Source organism: Phaethon aethereus, assembly GCF_964289735.1.
Source record: "Phaethon aethereus genome assembly, chromosome: 13".
Lineage (NCBI taxonomy): Eukaryota > Metazoa > Chordata > Aves > Phaethontiformes > Phaethontidae > Phaethon > Phaethon aethereus.
Genome location: NC_138589.1, coordinates 20,404,110 through 20,423,508, shown reverse-complemented (window position 1 = coordinate 20,423,508; position 19,399 = coordinate 20,404,110). Strand labels below are relative to the sequence as shown.

The 19,399-nt window shown below is 57.8% G+C and overlaps 2 protein-coding genes across 2 annotated transcripts; both read left to right on the top strand.

Annotated features, from left to right (window-relative positions):
* Window positions 1-1,010: 1,010 nt before the first annotated feature.
* On the top strand, window positions 1,011-4,049 carry COX4I1 (cytochrome c oxidase subunit 4I1; the record flags this gene model as incomplete). Its single annotated transcript, XM_082005508.1, has 4 exons — window positions 1,011-1,089; window positions 1,700-1,867; window positions 2,909-3,040; window positions 3,813-4,049. The coding sequence occupies 4 exons, from the start codon at window positions 1,011-1,013 to the stop codon at window positions 3,947-3,949; spliced, it is 516 nt and encodes a 171-aa protein (XP_081861634.1). The 3' UTR covers window positions 3,950-4,049.
* A 1,329-nt stretch (window positions 4,050-5,378) lies between these two features.
* LOC309409727 (dual specificity protein phosphatase 22-A-like) lies at window positions 5,379-18,606 on the top strand (the record flags this gene model as incomplete). The annotated part of the gene is made up of 7 exons (XM_082005936.1): window positions 5,379-5,399; window positions 7,007-7,040; window positions 7,688-7,770; window positions 10,259-10,308; window positions 13,258-13,332; window positions 13,796-13,967; window positions 18,403-18,606. 7 exons carry the CDS (start codon window positions 5,379-5,381, stop codon window positions 18,604-18,606), a joined length of 639 nt encoding a protein of 212 aa, XP_081862062.1.
* Between the last annotated feature and the right edge of the window lie 793 nt (window positions 18,607-19,399).

Here is a 19,399-nt window from a genome sequence, read left to right as displayed (position 1 = left end):
GTCGTAAAAAGCGAGTAACGGTCCGCCTGCATCCCGTCAGCCCCTCGGGCGGGGGCGTCGCTCCTTTGCGGCTTCTCGCTCGCCCGCGTCTTCCAGCGTGCACCGCGCTTCCGCTCGGCAGCTCCTTCCGGTCGCAGCCCGGCGTAGAGGACGGTCGCCAGGTCGTCGGGCCGCGGCGGGTGGTGGGGTCGGGAGGGGGGTACAGGGGCCACCTGCTCCCCACTGCTGGCAGTGCGGGCTCTCCCTGCCAACCTCCACTCCCCCCGGGGGGTGGTGTGCGGCCGGGACAGCCCGGGGCGGGGGGGAGGGGGTGGAAATGAAGGGGGAGCGCTGCGGCTTTCTCCCCTTGAAGGGGCCGCCGTGCTGCCCCGTGTCTGTGCGGCGTCATGTCGCTGGTGTTACGTCATGTCGGGCGGGCGTAAAGCGTCACCGGCGTGAGTGACACCATGGAGGGGGCCCTGCGCCGTGAGCCCCACGCCAAGGTCAGGTGTGGGCCGCGGGCTCCGTGCTCACCTGGCGGGGGAATTCGTGGGGTTTTTAGCTGGGAACGGCGAGCCCGTGCATGGGCATGTGTGTCTCTGAGAGAAACCGTTAGCTGGGTGTCTGCCCTTACCTCGGACGTGTCAGCATTGTTTATTCAGTGGATGCGAGGTGTGTTTAGACTCGGCTTGCTTGGGGCTCCTGGCTTGTGTCCAGTAACGATTTGTTACCAGGTGAAAGCATCCTGTAAAGCTGACTTGAACAAGGGAAAGCCTTTGAGTTCAAATACGGGAGGCTGTGGGGAAAAAAAGGGAGGAGAAGACAGCTCACCCAAGTAGCTCTAGTGGGGGAATGTCCCTGAAAAGCCCAGAGTGGTTCAGTGTGATGCCTGCCCTTCAGATAAGGGACAGGAAACCTCCAAGCTGGCTTTTTTTTTTTATAGACAAATAGAAAATGGTGTTATTTCAGCTTTGTACATTTGATATCTTTACCTGACACTGACTTACCTGCTGTTGTTTTGTCCCGACAGGATGTTGGCTTCGAGGGCATTCAGCCTCATTGGGAAGAGAGCCATTTCCACCTCCATCTGCGTGAGAGCGCATGGACATGGTAGGTGGCAACTGCTTCGTTTTTTTTACTTTAGTAAGGACGGTGAAACAAGCACTTCAGAGGAGGAACACAAAAAGCTGCTGCTGGGGTTTGGGTAAGGAAAGAATTGGGATAGAGGGGGTTTGGTGCGGCTGGTGCCTTGCCTGGTGGCTGGAGATCTGAGCAGGCTGTGCCAGCAGATGGCATTGTGGAGGTGCAGGCAGGGCTGGCTGCTGCTGGGGAGGTGGCAGGAGCCGAGGGCCAGGCAGAAACTAGGATGAAAAAAGTGTAGAGGGCTTCTGGGTACCTGGAAGGGGAGGTGAGCAGTGTGACAGCTGGCAACAGAGACGGCTGAGACATTCATAAAGTAATTTTGGATATTACCTGTTATTTAGATCCCCCTTCTGCTTTATTCTTACGCTCTTAAAATAGCACTTTAAGTACTCTCTTCAGAAGAGTTTTCCCTCTTCCTCCCTGATGAACGCTTCATCTGGAATTCTTTTCCCTCCTGGATTCCTTAACTGTTGTTAACTTTTTACTGAGCTGTTGGTTTTTTGTATTGTAACCAGTAAGAGATGTTTGCGCAGGAGTTGAAAGCTTGAATGGGTGTCTCTTCTGTTCCCATGTGCAGCTGGTGTTGTCAAAGCAGAGGATTTCAGCCTCCCAGGCTATGTTGACCGTCGTGACGTTCCCCTGCCTGAAGTGGCCTTTGTAAGGGATCTCTCTGCTCAGCAGAAGGCGCTGAAAGAGAAGGAAAAGGCGTCTTGGACTGCTCTGTCTGTTGATGAGAAGGTTGAATGTAAGTAGTGGGGGCTTTAAGTAACCTTACAGCTAGCAACAACGCGCTCTAATCTGTTGCACGTTCGTTATCGACAACTTTTACTAGAAAGACCACCACAGACAGTGCCTGTGAGGGCAGCTGTTAAACCCGGCTCTTGCCAGCGGCTCTGCGAGCAGAGCCGTGAGCCATGAAGGAGCTTTGTTAATTATTATGGAGCTCCTCGTGTGTACGCAAGTGGAGATCTGTGGTTTGTGTTCCTGGGATCCTTGGTGCTGTTACAGTGTCTGTTATGTACCTGAAGTCAAGTTTAGCGATTTCTTCCTTTTCCAGAAAAGAAATATTTGTTTCTTGATTCCCATCTTCTTTCAACAAGCCAGAATAAAACCTCTTCGTTACAACAATATGCAATTGTTAGTCCATCTGAGTAAAATGAACACTGTATATGTGAGTGCTAATGACCACTGACCTTAGCATTACCAAATTTCAGCAAATTAAAGCTGCAGAGCAGGTGTTTTGACTTGCAAATAAAACTGCACTATCTAACTAACTGCTGTCACGGTATGCAAGCGAGAGCCTGATCTCTGAATGGTGCTGTGTCTGCCCATGTCACAGTTAGGAGCTGTAAAACTCTTTTGGGAACTGCTCAAATATTCCAAAGCAGTCTCCAAATCTAATGTTTTGAACTTCAAAATTTTGTGGGCCTTAGTGGCTTAGTGAGAGAAGCCTTTTGAGATACAAGTGTTCCCATTGGAATTATTTGTGCTAGGAAGCTGTGTTGTCAATAACTGTACTGGGAATTGGAGGGAAGGAAGGAAGGAGGGCTCCGTTTCTCCTTCTGTCAGGCATATGATATGACTTTTGCACAACTTTACAATAATCTCTAAAATGGGTGGTGAAACACAACTCTTTTACTCAGTCTTGGCTTGAAGCTCTTTTCACCTCCTTTCCCCTTCAGTCAGCTTTAGGCTTTGGTCACCTCCCTCTGGAGAGCGGCGTGTTGCCTGCAAGTCGCAGGAGAAGTAAAAGAAATGATTCAGTGCTTTAACTTTTTTTTTGCAGTGTATCGTATCAAATTTAACGAGAGCTACGCAGAAATGAACAGAGGATCAAACGAATGGAAGACCGTCCTTGGTGGAGTACTGTTCTTTCTTGGCGTAACTGGTCTCATCCTCATTTGGCAGAAACATTATAGTAAGTAAATGCCATACGGTGTTAAGTCTTAATGAAGAGCAAGATCAATTGATACCTGATGGGAAATGGGGGAATTCTCTCTGAACTGCTTGGAGGGTTTGGAACGGTGTATTGAACAGCTGTGCCAGTGACCTCCTGGCACTTGCTGTTTGTTAGTCTCTGAAAAGTCAATTTTGGAGTCGTATCTTCCCCGAGATCAGCGGGTATGTAGCATAAATAGTCAGAAAGCTGACTTGTAGAAAGGTGAAGGTGGTGGAGAGAGCTTTGGTGGGAGGAGAGGAAAGGGAGGGGAAAGAGTGTTGATGCACTAATGATCCCAGAGCTTCCCCTCTCTGAAACCTTCTGTCGCAAAAGCTTATTGCCGCCTTGGTAGTGAACATTTGGCTTTCTGCCATGTTTGGCTTCCTTCCCAGCTAACGATCCCACCTCGAGGGAGCCCTCCAGCTGCCGTGAGGCAGAGCACGCGGTTAAATGAGCTGCTCTCCGTCTTGAGACTTCATCTTACTCGCGGTGAAGGTCTAGGAGGAGGCTGTTGTCTTGGTACAAGTCTTTACTGATGAATGAAATGGCTGGAGAATCAACGTGGGAATCTGGTCTGAGCTGAATGCTTCAGAAATTGGATGTAGGGAACAGGTTTGAATGGATGACAGCGTGCATGGATCTGCACCGATGTCTTCGGGGGAAAGAGCTTTTCGTTAGTGAAACTTGTGCCTTGGTTCCCCGCTTGCTCATTTTGTATCATGATGTAATTCTGCCTGCTTTTGAATTGCAGTGTATGGCCCTATTCCGCACACCTTCTCTGATGAGTGGCTGTCGATGCAGACAAAGAGAATGTTGGACATGCGGATTAATCCTGTGGAGGGCATCTCTTCCCAGTGGGATTTTGAGAAGAACGAATGGAAGAAATGAAGCAACTCAGTGGAACCTGCTCTGCTTGAATATGAAATGATTCCATCACCTGTGTGTGACCTCGTTGCTTATGTACTGGAACAACCTCTCCACCTTACATAGATGCTAATAAATGTCTGGTTAACTTGAAAGTTTCCTTTTATTGGTCTTCAAACGTGTTTGTTGTGATAGTGATCTGTAGCAAAACTTTTGAGCTTTGCTACAGGTTGAGGGGCGAAGCTTTCCCAGATAATCTTGTCATGGTTGGTATGTATTCAATTAACGAGAATGTTTCTGGGTCTGAGCTACATGTAAGGCGAGCAGATCCCAACTCCAAAAAGCAGCGGCGCGAGTCAAACGGAGCAGGTTGTGTGGCGGAGTTTCAACTTTGGTTTGCTCTTTTCCTGATTAGAGAACTGTCATGGTTTTGTATCCACATGTGTTTTTATCAGCCGTGGTGCAAAGCCCGGGGAGTTTCAGCCGCTGGTGATGGCCCACTGTCCCTTCCAGTCAGAAATTGGGGGAAGGATGTTGAAGGCGAGATGATTTGGTGGGAGTTAAGCAATGAGCTCCCCTTTCTGCATCTGAAAAATCCCTCAGGTGAAATGTTTGTCTCTGGGCTGCTGAGAAGGGTGTTACAAGGATGACGGAATCACAGACCGGCGATGGCTGTGGGTTTGGTGGTTTTTTTTTTTTTTTGCTTTTCTCTGCTTTTCATACAGCTCGTGGCTCTGGCACACTGATAGCGCTGCTCTGGGAGGGGGGTGGCGAGCTGCTAGGTGGGTCTGCTTTGAAAATTGATGCTTTGAAGCATGTGCTGGAACTGCAGCTCTGCTTTACAGCTCCTCTTACTTCCCTTCCTGGAGGGAGGGGGAAGATGGGCTTATCCTCAAGGCTTTCGTAGCTGCACATCACTCCTGCCATGCTCTGGTTTTTGAGGTAAGTGCCTTATCCGGAATTCTACTCTTGTTTCTGTGACTGGGAGGAATTAATGTGACTGAGAGAAATCCTGCAGAGTGCAGGGCTTGTACCAGCCCATAGCGTCCCAGAACGAAGCCCAGTGAGCATCGCTGGGACGAGGGACTCCTTCCTCCCAGACGTCCTCTTCACCTTCCCCAAAAGGCTGCAAAGGCCTCAAGGAGCCTGGGAGAGAAACCTGAGCCTCGCCACGGCCATGGATCCTTATTTCATCCTCCCCTGCCCAGCACCAGCGACTCTGCTCAGTCGCCTTCACCTGCTGGAGCAGCCTGCCACGGGGAAGTGAGCTGAATTTGCTGGGGCTCTGCACGCTCCCCTCCCAACGCGTGTTCCCCTTCCTGCTGCTCGCAGCAGCGGGCTGCACTGTTGAAAGGGGGCAGGTCTCTCCATCTGGGATTTTTGGGTGCTTATTTGCAGATAGCCTTGGAGAAAAAGAAGCCACCTGAATCCTGAGCCTGGGGAAAGAAAAACCATGGGGAGCGGAATGAGCAAGGTACTGGGGGGCCAGTGGGATGGTGGCCAGCACATCCACCTTGGGCAGGACCTTTCCCCTGCAGCCCAGGGGGGGTGCTTGTCCCCACACCACCATGATGCCCTAAATACAACCGGCTGCACCTTCCCTTTCTCATTCCCCTTCGAAACTTCAAGCACTTAAGAAGGGGAATTAAGAAAGCAAACAGCCATCCCCGGGTTTATATCCGAGTGGGTGAGCAAGTGTGGCAGCTGGCTTTAGGTGCTCGTCCTGTGGGTGGTAAGGCTGTGGCATGAAAATCTCAGAGCTGATGGAGGTCTCTGCAGGGAAATTTCCTCTCCTTGTCACCCCCGGGACGTGTCTGTGCCCGGCAGCCGTGCGCCGCGAAGGGGGAAGTGGGGTTTTACTGCTGCGTGTTGCTCAGCTGAACTCCAGGGCTGGCAGAGGAGATGGATTTCTGTTTGTACCCTCAAATAACCGCTTGGTATGTGCGTTATCCAGCTTAAAATTAGACTCTGGGACAACAACAGAGAGACCAGATCAGGGCAAACTCTCTGCATGGCTCCGGTGATTTAACACCAGGGTTTTACCCGCTGCGGACACAGCTTGACCTTGCAAAATGGCTTTTACAGCCTCCCTGGTGCCACCAAACCCTCCCCGGGGAGCCCAGGCTGCCTTTGCCAGGGGCTGGGCGGGTGCAGACACATTTGAGATGCAGGATCTGTCTTTGACTCGACAAGACGCAGGATTTGGCTTCCCCCTTCTAGTGGTAACAGCTTTGCTGTGCTGGGCACAGACGTTTGCTGAATCCCAGGTGTTTGCAGCCCAGGAGCGGGCTGGGCTGCGGTAGAGGTGGGCTGGATGTGACCCAGTGCTGTTGAAAACCTTCCCTACGTTCTCGCAAACCAGGTGTCTTCTGCCAGATGTGTGCAAATGACTCCAACTGGTAATCTGCCCTTCCTTTCTGTGCCCCTGGAAAAGGCTCTGGTGGACTATCACACCCCGTAAATACACTGAGCTGCCCCTTTTTCTCCTCCATAACCCTGCAGCAGCGAGTTGGAGAGCAAATTTGCGTACTTGACGGCACTTACTGCAACATCCTGGCCAGAAAAGTGTTATAAATAGCCTGTGCTTTGCCCATCTATCCCCAGCTGGCAGAGGCAACCTTTGAAAATATTTGCAAGAGGTGGTTGCTATAGAATAGCAAAACAAAACTGAGCGGCAGCGTGCTGGCCTGCCTCGGGAGCCGGGGAGATGGGGGGTCCCCGTGGAGCCCCACCTTGAAGGAGGAGGCTAGGGTGGGCCGAGCTGTTTCGGGAATCCAGCCCCCAGCAGTGCCTTTCCAACAGCAACAGGACCACGTGCAAGTCCCTTCCATTTATGTGCTGAGTTTTCCTGAGCTCTGTGCTCCTGGAGGGCTTTGGGCTGGTGGTTTGAGCGGGCTTAGCCTTTGCTGTTTGTTCATGAAGATGATTCATTAGTTAGGTGCCTGGTTTGTCATTGGGGAGTTTGCTGCCAGATGCCCTGGTCCTGCTGCTACCACGCCTGCAGCTTGATGCTCCCGCCATGTCGGATGCACGTCGTGCCCGACGCCGTCTGAAATCTTTCTCCTTTTTGTCACCTCCCAGGTTGTCCGAGGCCTCTGCCTCGGGAACACCCGTGGTGAGTGCCTTTCCCCGCTCCGCCTCCATGTCGCTGTGGGACCCCTGGGCATCTGGTGGGGCTGAAGGAGCTCCTCTCCCCGGCGGCTCCCTCTGCCTGCTCCCAGCTGGGGGCCTCAGCATCTTCCAGAGATCCAATGCCCCCAAATTGCAAGTGTCCCTGTGCAGCTCTAGACCACAGCTCCCCATGGACATCCCTTTCCTGGGCACCAGCTGTGCCGGGGCACCAGGGAACGCCGGCATGGCTGGAAACCTTCCCTGTGTTTGCTGAGACAATATTTACAGCGGGCCATCGCCTGGATTTCTCGCTGGGACCTCTGGCCCGTGGGGAGCACGGTGTGATGCTTGGGTTTCCCCCATCAGCAAGAACACAACAGCCTTTTCCAATTTCGCAGTATAATTTCTGATTTTGGGGGTGGCTTTAGGAGCCTACTGAATACCCAGCGCATCCGAGCGGGATTTTGCTTTGAAGAAGGTGCATCGTGATGCCCCATCTCCTTTCCTGCATTGTGTGGGGTGGGAGGCAGCGGGATGGGGCTGGTGTGGGCATCGCGGGGCTGGGGATGAGGGATACGGATTGCTGGCGGGTGCTTGGTCCAGCAGGTCTCCCAGGAGGGCAGACTCCTCAAGTGCTGCTCCCGCTTCCAGACTCTGAGGACTGGGAAAACCTGCTGCGGAACAGGGTGACGCGCATCCTCTCCGTCCACAGCAACGCCGAGCCGGTGCTGGAGGTGAGCGCCGGGGTGGGGGGCCTGGGGCAGCCCCCCGGGGGGCGGGGGCTGCAGGTGGGACACAGGCTCTTCTGCTGTGGGGCAGAGAGGGGAGAAGCAACGCTGGATTTGCACCGCTTTGCACAACGCAGTGCTGAATTGCACCCAAAAGAGGCTTAGCGCTGGCTTTCGGAGGGGGTGGGGAGGAGCGGGGTGTTTTGGGGGGCACGGCCACCCCCTGGGTGGTTTGTTTTAGGGTGAAAGGGTGCAGGCGCAGCGCTGGCGGGGCCGGGGTGGCCGGTGCTGCCGCGGGGAGAACCGCGAGAGGGCGGCGGCGCCCCACGGATGGCAGCGCCGGGGCCGCGTCCAGCCCCGACCGGGGCGGGGGGCACAGCGGGACCCGGAGCACCCCCCTGCCCTCCAGGACAGGGGTCCCGGGCCGTCCTGCTTTACCTGCCCTGTCGTCTCTGTTTTGTGTGTGTGTGTTTGTCCCTGCCCAGGCTACGGACCCTTCGGGCTGTGGGTGGGGGAAACTGAGGCAGGAGGGAGCTGCCCCGTGGGTTGATGCCAGAGATGCTGCCCAGGCCTTTCATGCACAAATCCTGCCTGCACGGAGCCCGGGGCCGGGTGGAGCCTTCCGCAGCAGGAACAGCCCCATGCGGGGTCCGTGTGCGAGGATGCTTGGGCCATCTCGCAGTGGACGGCCACGTGTGACTTGAACTTCATCCCTGTGTCGGACCCGCTGCCAGCTCCCAAATCCTGGGATGCTGCAGAAGGCGAAAGTGACTGCTTGGACCCCTCGTCTTTTGGGGCCACCGTGGGCAGGGAACCCCAGCAAAACACCCGCTCGAGCCTCTTCCCCACTGAGGCATTGAGTAACGTGGAGGGGGGAGAGAGAGAAGGAGGAAGGCTGCATAAAATCGGTGCAGAGAAACGGCTGGTGGCTGGGGAAGGGGCAGCAGCTGGGGCTGGTGGGGCTCGGGGCACGGCCAGACGGGTAGCAAACCGCACGGCGAGCTTACAACACGGAGCAAGCCGCCGGCCTGGAGGAAAGGGGAACCGGAAAGGCATGGTGGGTTGAGCAATGTGTCAATCACAGCCCCCGCTCAGGAACCGCAAACCCCAGCACCGTTCCCATGCGTGGCCCGGCTCCTCGAGGCGGGATGGGGGCACCCGGCCCCACGGGGAAGGGGAAGCCGCTGGGAGCCAGGCAGTTAATTCAGGATTGGGGTGCGGGTCAGGGTTTGGGGAGGGGAGGGGTGGCTTCAGCCCCTCCGCTGGTTGGCACGCTGGCTTTGCCGGCACGGTGCTGGGAGGTGGGGGCTGCTGCCAGGCATGGAGGGGCACAGCTGGGTTTTGGGAAGGCACAGCCCATCACGGCTTATCCCGCAAAACCTGCCAGCTTTTGCTTGCTGGTCCCCGTGCCCCTGACTGGTGCATGGTCCCCTTCCACCCGCCGAGCTCCTGCGTGCCAGGGAGCCGCGGTTTGGCCGGGGGTGCCGATGAGGAACCCGCCGGCTCTGTTTCCCCCACACACACCCCAGCCTCTCTGGCAGTTTCTGCGGGTGGGGAGCAGCCGCTGGCACGCCACGAGGAGCTGGCGAGTGGCACATCGCTGCGTCACCCCGTCCCCGTGCCGCGAGAGGTTGCAGGATGGCGGGGGCGGGCGCGGGACGGGGCTGGGGTGGGTGGATGGGATGGAGAGGAGATACACGGGAAAGCCCACCCGCACTCATCCTCGCAACATGGGTCTTTCCAGCACAGAAATATCCCCATGCCCGTCCCTCCATGCCCCTTCCCTCCTTAAATAATTGGCTTTTTCTTTGCCCTGGGCCGGAGGGACGCGAGGGTGGCCCCATGGGCTTGGGCTGCATCAGCCCGGGGGGACCTTTCGGCAGCGATGCCACAGGGAGCTGATGGAGATGGGGCAATCCCAGGTGCTTGGCTGTTTCAGCTCTGGCTGGCAGGATTTCCACCCATTTCACTAAGAAAGTTAAAAAAAAAACCCAAAACTCAGATGAAAGGGATCTAATTTTAGCTCAGAACAGGGAGGATCGAGGAAGCGATGTTTTAAAGAAAGGAAAGTAATCTGACCTACGCCAACATGCGGCAGGATGATTTATTGTTTATTAAAAGTACCAAGAGGAAATAACTCATTGATCGGAGTGACTTCATCAGTGCGTGTTCGCACACGTCTTCCTGACAGGGCTCACCAGTCAGGGCCCTGGGAAAGGGGTGGCTCAGTTTTGGGGGGGGTCCTGAGCATCATAGTGTGTCCTCACAGCCTGGCCTCTCCTCTGGGCTGAAATGAGGGGGAAACAGCCCGGGGCGGGATGGATGTGACCCATCGTGGTTCTCCCCACCCCCGGGGAGCAAGGAGATGGCACCCGAAAACAGAGTCCGGCTTTCCCCTCACCTAAGGGTCAGCTGGGGAGAGGGAAAAGAGAAATGGGGGATTTTGTGTTTCTCGGAGGTATATCTTATTACTGCAACCACTTTTGCGTTACAGGACATGTCCTATCTCTGTGTATCGGCCTCGGATTCATCCAGTCAAAACCTGTAAGTCGTTTGCCATCCTTTTGCCTCCCGGCATTGCGTGCTGGTAGTTGTTGGTCAATAAAAGTTCAGATTCTGCAGGATGAAGGCTCAGTCCATTCGTGCTGCAAAAATCTGGTATCATTGCTGAGCTTGAGAAAAGCAGCAGTTCATTCTCAGGTGCTAAACAGGATTTGTAGGGCTTAAAAGCTGTTTCTGTGTACGTTTGCACTCAGTAAATTTCATCTTCCATCACATTTCAGAATTATTCTACTGGACGGGGTTGAAAATTGGAGCCTTTTTTATTGGTTTAGAAAGACTATGACTTGTGTCGGTCTTCTAGACATTCTCCTTGGAAAGAAGAATAAAATATTTATTAAAAGGGATTTTTTTTTCCCTCACACAAAACATAGCTACTCATGAGCACTCGCTGCTGTTTGGGCGACAGGCATCCATAAACCATCCGTTGCAAACAGAAAATGGGAGACTCCAAGAGATTTTTCTTGCCAATCATACCCTAAAATGGATCGGAACTTTGTGCACAGTGGCCGGAGCGAAGCCGGTTTGTGGAGGTGCTGGTTTTCCAGCATCCTTGGGAGCAGCCGTGCCCGGGGGTGTGATTCTGCTTGCTCATGCTCCCGCTGAGCGGAAAGAGAAGCTTTACAAGAAAACCCTGTTTCAGCAAGAACAGGGTTTTTTGGTTGTTGTTTTTTCTCTTCTCTCGTTTCTTTGCGTTTGTGACATGTCTAAGGAAAGGGGGGAAAACAAAAAGAAAAAGGGGGGGAAAAAAAAAAAAAGACTGGCTGCCGGAAGGAAGACTTATTCAAGGAACTATTTTCTGCTTGTCAGTTTATGCTTTGGGTTTCACAATCCTGGTGAACTTTGCGTCCTGCAGAGGAGATGCTTGTGACTCGGGACCTCAGCGGCTCGCCGCATTGCCAGGCTCCTTGCCCTGATCCCATGCTTTGAGGCTGGAAAAGCACGGGGAGAGCTTTCCTCTCCCTGGCCGTGTAGAGGGAAACCCCCCCCCCATGGAGTGGGTGAGGAGGGATGGGGTGGCTGAAGCACTCACCTGCCTCCCTCCGAGATGGGTTGGGAGAGCGATGCTGTGTGCACGGAGCGGGCTGGAGCCGGGGGCTAGCGTGCCGGCGGAACTGGAGGCAAAGGCATCGTGTCCTTGCAAGCAAGGTGCATCCCTGCTGCTCCCAGCCAAGGCGCTGAAGTGGAGAACTGGGATCTGCAGAGCTTGGACCTGTGTTGGCAGCGCGTGCAGGCCCTCAAGGATGCTGTCTGCTCTGAGAAGATAAGCAGGACGAGGAGAAATCTCCCGGGAGAAGGTTTAGGCAGGGAAAGGTCACCCAAGGGGTGATGCTCTGCTTGTTCTGGTGCTCAAGGAGGAGCCACATTTGTAGCCCCTGAAGAGCGATAGACTGAGCTCTCCTGCCGGGGCCGAGAGGCTCCGTATTTTTAGTATGACCACAGCTGCAGAGACTCCCCCGTCTCTCCTCCTCTTCTTGGGCAGCAGACCCCCCTGCTATTCCTGAATATGTCCTTGGCTGGTTTCTTAGCAGGCGCCTGAGCCCTGCCCTTCCTGGGAAGGGTGAAGAGCATCCCCTTCGATGGGCTAGCAGGGATGGGGGAGGTTTTGGAGGGTTCTGCCTTGCCCCCGGAGGGAAGCCGGCTCCGAGCCCTGGAGGGCTCTCGGAGGAGGATGCGCTGGGAGCGAGCCCTCGGCGAGGGGCACCGGGGCCATAACTCTGCGGTAGCCCATGCCTTGGCTTCTGAGAAATCAGGAAGGCTGTGCCGGCGCACGCCCACCCCATCACGCGGCGGCAGAGGATGTCCGGCGCTGCGGCAGAGGTGCTGCCGGCTCCTGCACTCGCTGTCGGGCGGCTCTGGCTCGGCTGTGCCGAAGGGACCCTCTTCTCCTCCTCCCAAAAAAACCGGTGCTCCGTGCCAGCCGGTCAGGTCAGGGAGTCCACCAGCAGCCCAAGTGACCCAGAACCAGGTTTTCTGCCTCAAAACTGCCCGCGGGCTTGGTGGGACCGTGAGGGCGAGCAGGGATGGGCAGAGTTGATTGCAAACACGTGCCGAGGAGCAGTGTCTTCCAGGACCCCGTGCAGCGATGGGCGGGAGAGACGCGTCTCCCACCAACACCCGCCTCGAGCTCATGGGCACGTATGGAGTTATTTATCCTGTTTTCTGGGTCTCCACACCTTCAAAAAAGACGGGTGCTGCTCCTGTTGCTGAGCATCCAGGTCAGAAGGAGCGAAGCGCCCGTAGCGCGTTGCAGCCGAGTTGCCAGAAAGCCCTGGCTCCCTGCCCTGCCCCGTTTTGCGGCGAAACCGGCCGGTTAGGGTTAAGGTGTTCCCTCTGCCTTGCTGGCGGTTACTGGTTATGCCTTCAGGCACGCAGGCAGCTATCTGGGGACAAAACTGTGGTGTTGCTGGCAGCCCTGCTTCCCTGGCACGGACACCTCTCCATGCCCTCCCTTGGGTGGGAAGGGGCTGGAGGGGCTGCTTGGGCTGAGGAGGGGAAGGGAGTTGCACCATTTTGGGACCTGCAGGTAAAACATCTCAGGAGCCACCTTCTCCCTGCCTTCTTCCCCGCCGGCATCTTTCCCTTGGAGGGAACTAGGTGTTTTTGGCATCATCTGGGCTGATGGCTCAGGACAAGCTGTGACACGGGGATGTGCACGTCCCTTGGGCAGAAGATGACACCTTGCTCTGGAGGCTGTCTCCCTGGGGTCCTCCCTGGGCTGGTTTGGCTGATGGCATCGCCCTGCTCCCGTCCTGATGCCTTGGGAAGCAGGGAATCCCCTGGAAAGTCTCCTAGGTCATTTCCTTCCTGGCAGATGGGAAAGGACCTGGGCTCCCACCCCACGCTGGTGGCCCCCCCCGGGGGGGGACACAACTGTGCCTTGCAGGGGTGGGCTGCCCTCCCACCTTCACCTCCCTGCCGCTCTCCTTGCAGGCTGCAGCATTTTAAGGAGTGCATCAAGCTCATCCACAAATGCCGGCTCGGCGGGGGAGGCTGCCTCGTCTACTGATGAGAGCTGCTGTCACCGCCTCGCGTCCCCGCTTCGCATCCGTCCTCTGGGAGGTGGGGATGGGCTCCCAAAAAACGTCCTTGACATCGAATGTTGCTTGTGGTGGGGAGGAGGAAGAGGAGAAGAGAAGGAAGAGCGGGAGGGCGACAGGGGAAGGTCCCCGCAGCCGAGACCCATGGGGATGGGTGGTCCGTGCACTGAAGACCTGAGCGTCCAAAGAGGTGGGACAGGCTAGAGGAGGGGACAGGGGGAAGCCACCTGCCCGGGGCCACCAGCAGTGGCTCCCTGTCCACGTGACTCCTTACCCCCACCCAACCCATGGCTGGGGACCCCTGCTAGCACCCCAGCGAGAGGGGGTTCCCATCGGAACGTGCATCCCTTGGGTTTCCCTTGCTGGAGAGCCGTACCAGCCTCCGTGGTGGGCGTACCTCTCCCTGACGCTGTTCCCTCGCGCCGTGCCAGCCTGGCCGGGGTCTCCCGCAGCACCACCATCCTGGCGGCTTACCTCCTGACGGTGACCGAGCTGGGCTGGGAGAGCTGCCTGGCCGCCACCAAGGCCGTCCGATGCTACGTCAGCTCCAACTTTGGCTTCCAGCAGCAGTTGCAGGAGTACGAGGTGACCTTGCTGCAGGAGGTACGTCCCGCGCCGACGGCCCCTTATATATGTGTCTGCAGAGTCTGCGAGCAGGCACGACTCTTTTGCATGCAGCTCACGGCAGAGGCCAGCTGCTTGCCCGAGCTGGCCTTTGTGCATGCTATTTATTTCCTGGGGGTTTGGGGTTTTGCATGTAATTAAAACAAACAAACAAACAAAAAAGTGCCTAGACATTATGCCAGTGCACTTAAAAAAGCTCTTTAAGACCCCACTGCTTTTCTCGAGAGTTCGGTTAGGACACATCGGGAGGGATGGGCGAGCCTTGAGTCCCCCGGGAGCCCCGGGAAGGGCTCTGGGACGGTTCCTGGGAAGGCAGCACGGCGGGAGCCGGAGGCGGAAAGGGGGAGAGGAGAGGGAGGAAGGCTCTTCTGAGTGGCTTCGGGGTGTGTGGGCATGCTTGGATCTGGCGGGGCTCCCTCTGACAGCAAATCCTCTGCTTTAAGAGGCAGGCGACAGAGAGAAGAAAATCTTGATGGAGAAAGTCTCCTCTCCTCTTCCCAAAACGATGCGGAGCAGCAGTATTTAGGAGAGCAGAAAGCCCTGCCCGGGTGGGTTCCCACCCCATGCAAGGGAAGGATGTTGCTGGAGCTGAGCCGAGCTGGATGCCGGCAGCTGGGAGCAACAGCGGCGTGTTTACTCGGGAGAGCACTAGTTGCAGAGATCAGAACTGTACTTTTGACCCGGAAAGCCTTCAAAAGCGAAGGGAAAGGCCTTTAAAAGCACAGCTCCCGCCTGGCTCCCTGGCTGCCCTCCAGCCTCCCACGCCGGACCCTGCTCCTCCGCTCAGCCCCGGGCTCCGCAGCGAAGGACCGGGATCCAAAACTGCCCCGGGAGGGCACACGGGCCACAGCTGGACCTCCGCAAGGAAAGAGCAGCCCACGACTCGCTGTGTACAAGGCGTCTCACAGCCCACGTCACCCCTTAAGCTTGGTGCCGTCCCTGGAGGCGAAGCTCTCCCGGCCGCTGCAGCCACGTGCAACGGCTCCGCAGCAAAAGACGGCAGAGACCCGGCAGTCGCGCCGGGCGCTTCGAGGGGATTTCTCTCCTCCCAGGAGAAAGGCAGGGACGGCATGTGACACTGGCCCAAATGTCAGCCCCTTCCCCGCCGCCGAGTTCCCTTCCCCGAGTGCCGGAGGGAGAGGGCAGGCACTGTCACATGAGGGACGCAGCCCTGCCCCGTTATCACCGGCTTGCAAAAACACCCGCGGGGGGGAGGACGGAAAATGGTCCAAGGGATTACAAAACACCCGTGGTGCTGGAGATTCCCTGCGGGGCTTTCCCTGGCCAGGCCAGCTCTCCGCAACCCTTCCCACGCTCCGGCCGTGCCCTAGCACAGACCACGCTGTGGGGTTTGCCCCCCTTCCACCTGAGCTAATTCCTCCTGCTCCCCAAAATCCAGGCTGGGCTCAGCAGGCACCAAACTTCCCTCTCTTTCCCTTAGATGTTGTTTTTGCATCACCTCAAAGTTTTGCCAGGGGCTTTGCAAGCATTTCTCTGCAAATACCGAAGGCAGAACCGCGGGTGGAGGCGCTTGGATGTGCTTTTCTGAGCCGCGGGGTTTAACGAGAGCCGCCTTTTACTTGAAACACCCCTTTTTCCCCACGATCGCGGCGTCGGGGAGGGAAACTGCGGCCCCGGGGGTGACGGCTGGGTGCTGGAGGGGGAGAGCTCTGGCGTTACTCACACCCCAGCTGCATTTGAAGAAGAGGAAGAGCCGGGATGGATGCTCTGACCCGACGGGTGATGCCCTGCTCCCAGCTCACTCCTGTCCTCTCCACCTTTGTGAGAGGAAGGGACTTGTGGGCAGGTCAGGCGAGGTGGACGGCTGGGTGTCTCGTGGGGTGGTGGGCGCTGTAGGCATTCGCTGGCGTGGCCAGGAGCCCGTGGGACCTGATGCCGCGTGGGTCCCGCGCCTCGCTTCATGCCAAGCAGCAGTTGGCTTGCTTACCTTGGCCGTGGGAGGTCACACCTTGCTCCCGTTTGTGGCTTTGGGGTGGTTTTCCGTGTGTGTAGGCAGGATGCAGGAGCAAAGGTATCGTGACCCAAACTTCAACTCTTGCTGAGAGTAGAAAAAGAGGTTAAATTTCTGTATTCAGCCCAGCTGTCATCCCAGCAGGCAGCAATTTGGAAACACAGTGCTTGGGAGCAGACGTGGATAGGGGCTGGGCAGGCTGCTTGGGAGGAAAACCTTCATTTTTTGTTGGTTGAAACCTGCAAGGAACAGGTTGGACCTCCTGAGGACCTCCTCCCCAGGGCTGCGGGCGAGCGTCCCTCGGTGCCTTAGTTTTGGAGCGGGGAGCTCAGACGGGACCCCGGGAGGTAGAAATGGGGAAGATGCTCTCTGGGACTGGCCAGCCGGCCCCTCGCTGCAGGAAGCACGCCTCGAGCGTGCAGCTGTGGTTTTGAGCTGGCAAATGGTGCTTATCGGGGCTGGATGGATAAAGAAGGAAGGAAGGGACCAAGAGCAGCAGCAGGGTGATGGGCTTAGAAAAGGAAGTAAGTGAGCGCAGAGAAGATAGTGTGGATGTGAGCGAGGGCACAGATGGGCATTCAGGTGAGGAACCTGCCCTCCCTGCCCCACGGTCCCCGCCGTGGTGCTGGTACACCATGGCCGGGCTGCCTTTCCCCCCACCCCAGCACTGTCCCAGATGGGACGGGTGCTCCTGGCCCCAGGAGAGAGGAGGAGGGCAGCGGGTTAGTGGTCAGCGCTGGAGGAAATGGGCTGTAACCACTTCTTGCTCTGGCTTTAAAGGGAAATGCCTGGCAGCAGCAGCAGGGTGCTTCCCCCGGCCTCCCGCCGGCTCCTTCCCTCCTTCGCTGGACGGTGGGAGCCGGCTCCAAGGTTGGGATGAGCCTCGGTGGGTGCCGAGTCTGGGTGTCCTGGCTGGTCTCCCCATGGACCTCCATCCCGCTGGGCTGTTCGCACGGGTGGGATGCTGCCCCCATCAGTAGCTGGTGTGGACGCTTGCTCCAAATCGTGTCCCCCAAATCCTTTGGGATTACTTGCCAGGGATTATTTTCTAACAAGGAAGGTGGGCTTGGCTCCTGGGGTCCACCCCGAACAAGGGGTCTTTGTGCTTGCAGGCAGCGAGCCCCGCTGTCTGGGGGAGTGGATTTGGGAAATCCAGACATTCCCGGTGGAAATCCCCTCCGTCCGAGCTGACTTTCCCTGGCTGCAGGAGCCGGGGATGCTGCCAGGGTCAGTCTCGGACTTTATGCTCTTGCGGCTCGTGGTCCCGGTGCCTGTGGCCGCGCTGGCAGGACAGGGCTGAGCTGCCCGTCCCGCTGTCCTGCGCCCCACACCTTTGCCATGAACCCGGTGGCTCCTGGCCGTGGGGTGCTGCCGCAGCACCCCGGGAAGCTGGAGCCGTTGCGGGGGCATCTCGCCCGGGGGGGGCCTGCCCTCTCCCCCCGGCTGCACCCCACGCCTGTCCCAGTGCTACCCCGTGCCGGGGCTCCGGCGCTCGGTCCCTGTCTGGATCCTTTGCACCCGCAGGTTCCGCATTCCCCACTCTGCGCCCTCCATCCTTTTTGTAAGGTGTTCGGTATTGCTGGGTGTGCTCCTACCACTCATCCCAGTATGTCCTGCTTGCTGGAGCAGCTGGTTCCCAGCAACTTTGGAAGGCAGCAAAGCCCTGCCCGCTCCCCACAAGCGCCGGGCGGCTGGCACGGCTGGTCCCGGCAGAGGGTCCAATCCTGCCCGCGCTCTCGGGCGCTGCCGTCTGGGCCTGTCTGGCCGTTTCTCATCCCAGCAGATGAGCAGCATTTCCATGGACCGTCTCCCGCTTTCCCAGCCATCCCTGGACCTCTGGCCCCCGGCACGCTCCTGCCGCCGGAGCAGCCTTTGCAGCTGGCTGCAGCGATGCGGGGGGGACGAGGGGCGAGCAAGGCGCTCTGCCCCAGCAGGCAAGAGCCAACTTGGCCACACGGCTCACGGCAGCGAGCCCAGCCTGTCCCCGCGCTGCCACGGCGGGGAGAACGCGTGGGGAAGCGTTTTTTTTTTTGGGCACACAAGGAACAGCAGCAGCTTCTCGGCAATGAACAGTAAATAAAGCTGCTGTCCCGGCTGCAGCCTGCCTGAGAAGCTGAGGATGCTGCCGGCTCTGCGGGTCCGTCTGTGCCGGGCTGGGGATGGCGGGGAGCGCTCCGGGGGGGGGGGGGCCCATCATACGTCTCGTACGACGCGGTCGTGTGGCGTGGTGTGCAAGCTCCCGCGGAACCGGGACATTTCTGCTTGCCGGCTGTGGCTGGGCATCCCCCGGCCCCGTCTGAGGCTGCGGCTGGGATGCGGCAGGCATCGCGCCCGCTCGGCTCGCTGCTTTCCACCGGGGCTGTTGCGAGCCCCGCTTCTCAAGCTGGGGGTGTCTCAGCTCCCAGTGACCCTGACAACCTCTTTTTGGCTTTGTCCCGGCAGTATCGCACCTGGATACACCACGACTACGGCAGGAACCCGTTCAAGGACCAGGAGGAGCTGCAGCGTTCGCTGGCCCGAAAGGAGCGGAGGCAGAAGGAGCCACAGCTGGGGAGCAGGGATTGCTCCTGGCTCCGCTCTCCGGCTCCCACCTGCCCTCTCCCCTCCCGCACAGGTGGCCCCGGCGGAAGCAGATGGATGAACTGATAAGCAGCCGGCTGCTCGACGGCAGACGTTGGCCCTGGAGTTTGGAAAACTCTCTATTCCCTTTGCCAACGCCCTGCGGGGGGTTCACGTCTAGGGCGGCAAGCAACGAGCACCAGCCTTGGCCATGGGCTCGAGGGTCGGAGCGGGGGGCGGTCAGGACCCCCCCGTTGGTGGCCCGCTCTGTGTATACCTCTGGGCAGGTCGGTTAAATGATGACGTTGTCTTGTTCTGTCCCGGTCCCCAGTGGATCGCAGCCACTTGTCCATCACCCAGAGCCGCAGCAAGCCCCGACCCTCTCTCCGGCAGCGCGGTACCCGGGCGCTCCTCCGGCAGGGCATGGGGATGCCAGTGCAGCTTTGCACAGCCGCGGTGGGACGAGCTGGGAAAGGCCACCCTGTCTTCTGTTTTGCAGTGAAGCTGGGGGACGATGCAGGGGCTGCCCCGAGGAGGGAGGGGTGGGTGCCGGGGTGTGGGTGCCAGGCTGTCACCTCGTGGGATGGGGAGAGGGGCTGGAGACCCAGCTGCTCCTGGGGCTACAGACGCCCCTCACCGTGTTCGGACTTTCCTGGTCCAGCCTGTCCTTGGCAGATGTCTGTCCGGCATTTTTCTTAACCCACACCCCCCCAGAGAGGGGGGAAATCCAGCGGTGCCGGAGGCTGCCCAGCCCCACCGCCTCCATTCCCAGAGCCGGAGTGGTTTTGGGTTTCCCCTGCTGCCTGATCCGAATGTCCCCGGTTGCAAAAGAAGCTAATTGCTCGACTGGACTCAGTCGACTCGCAGACCAATTTAACGC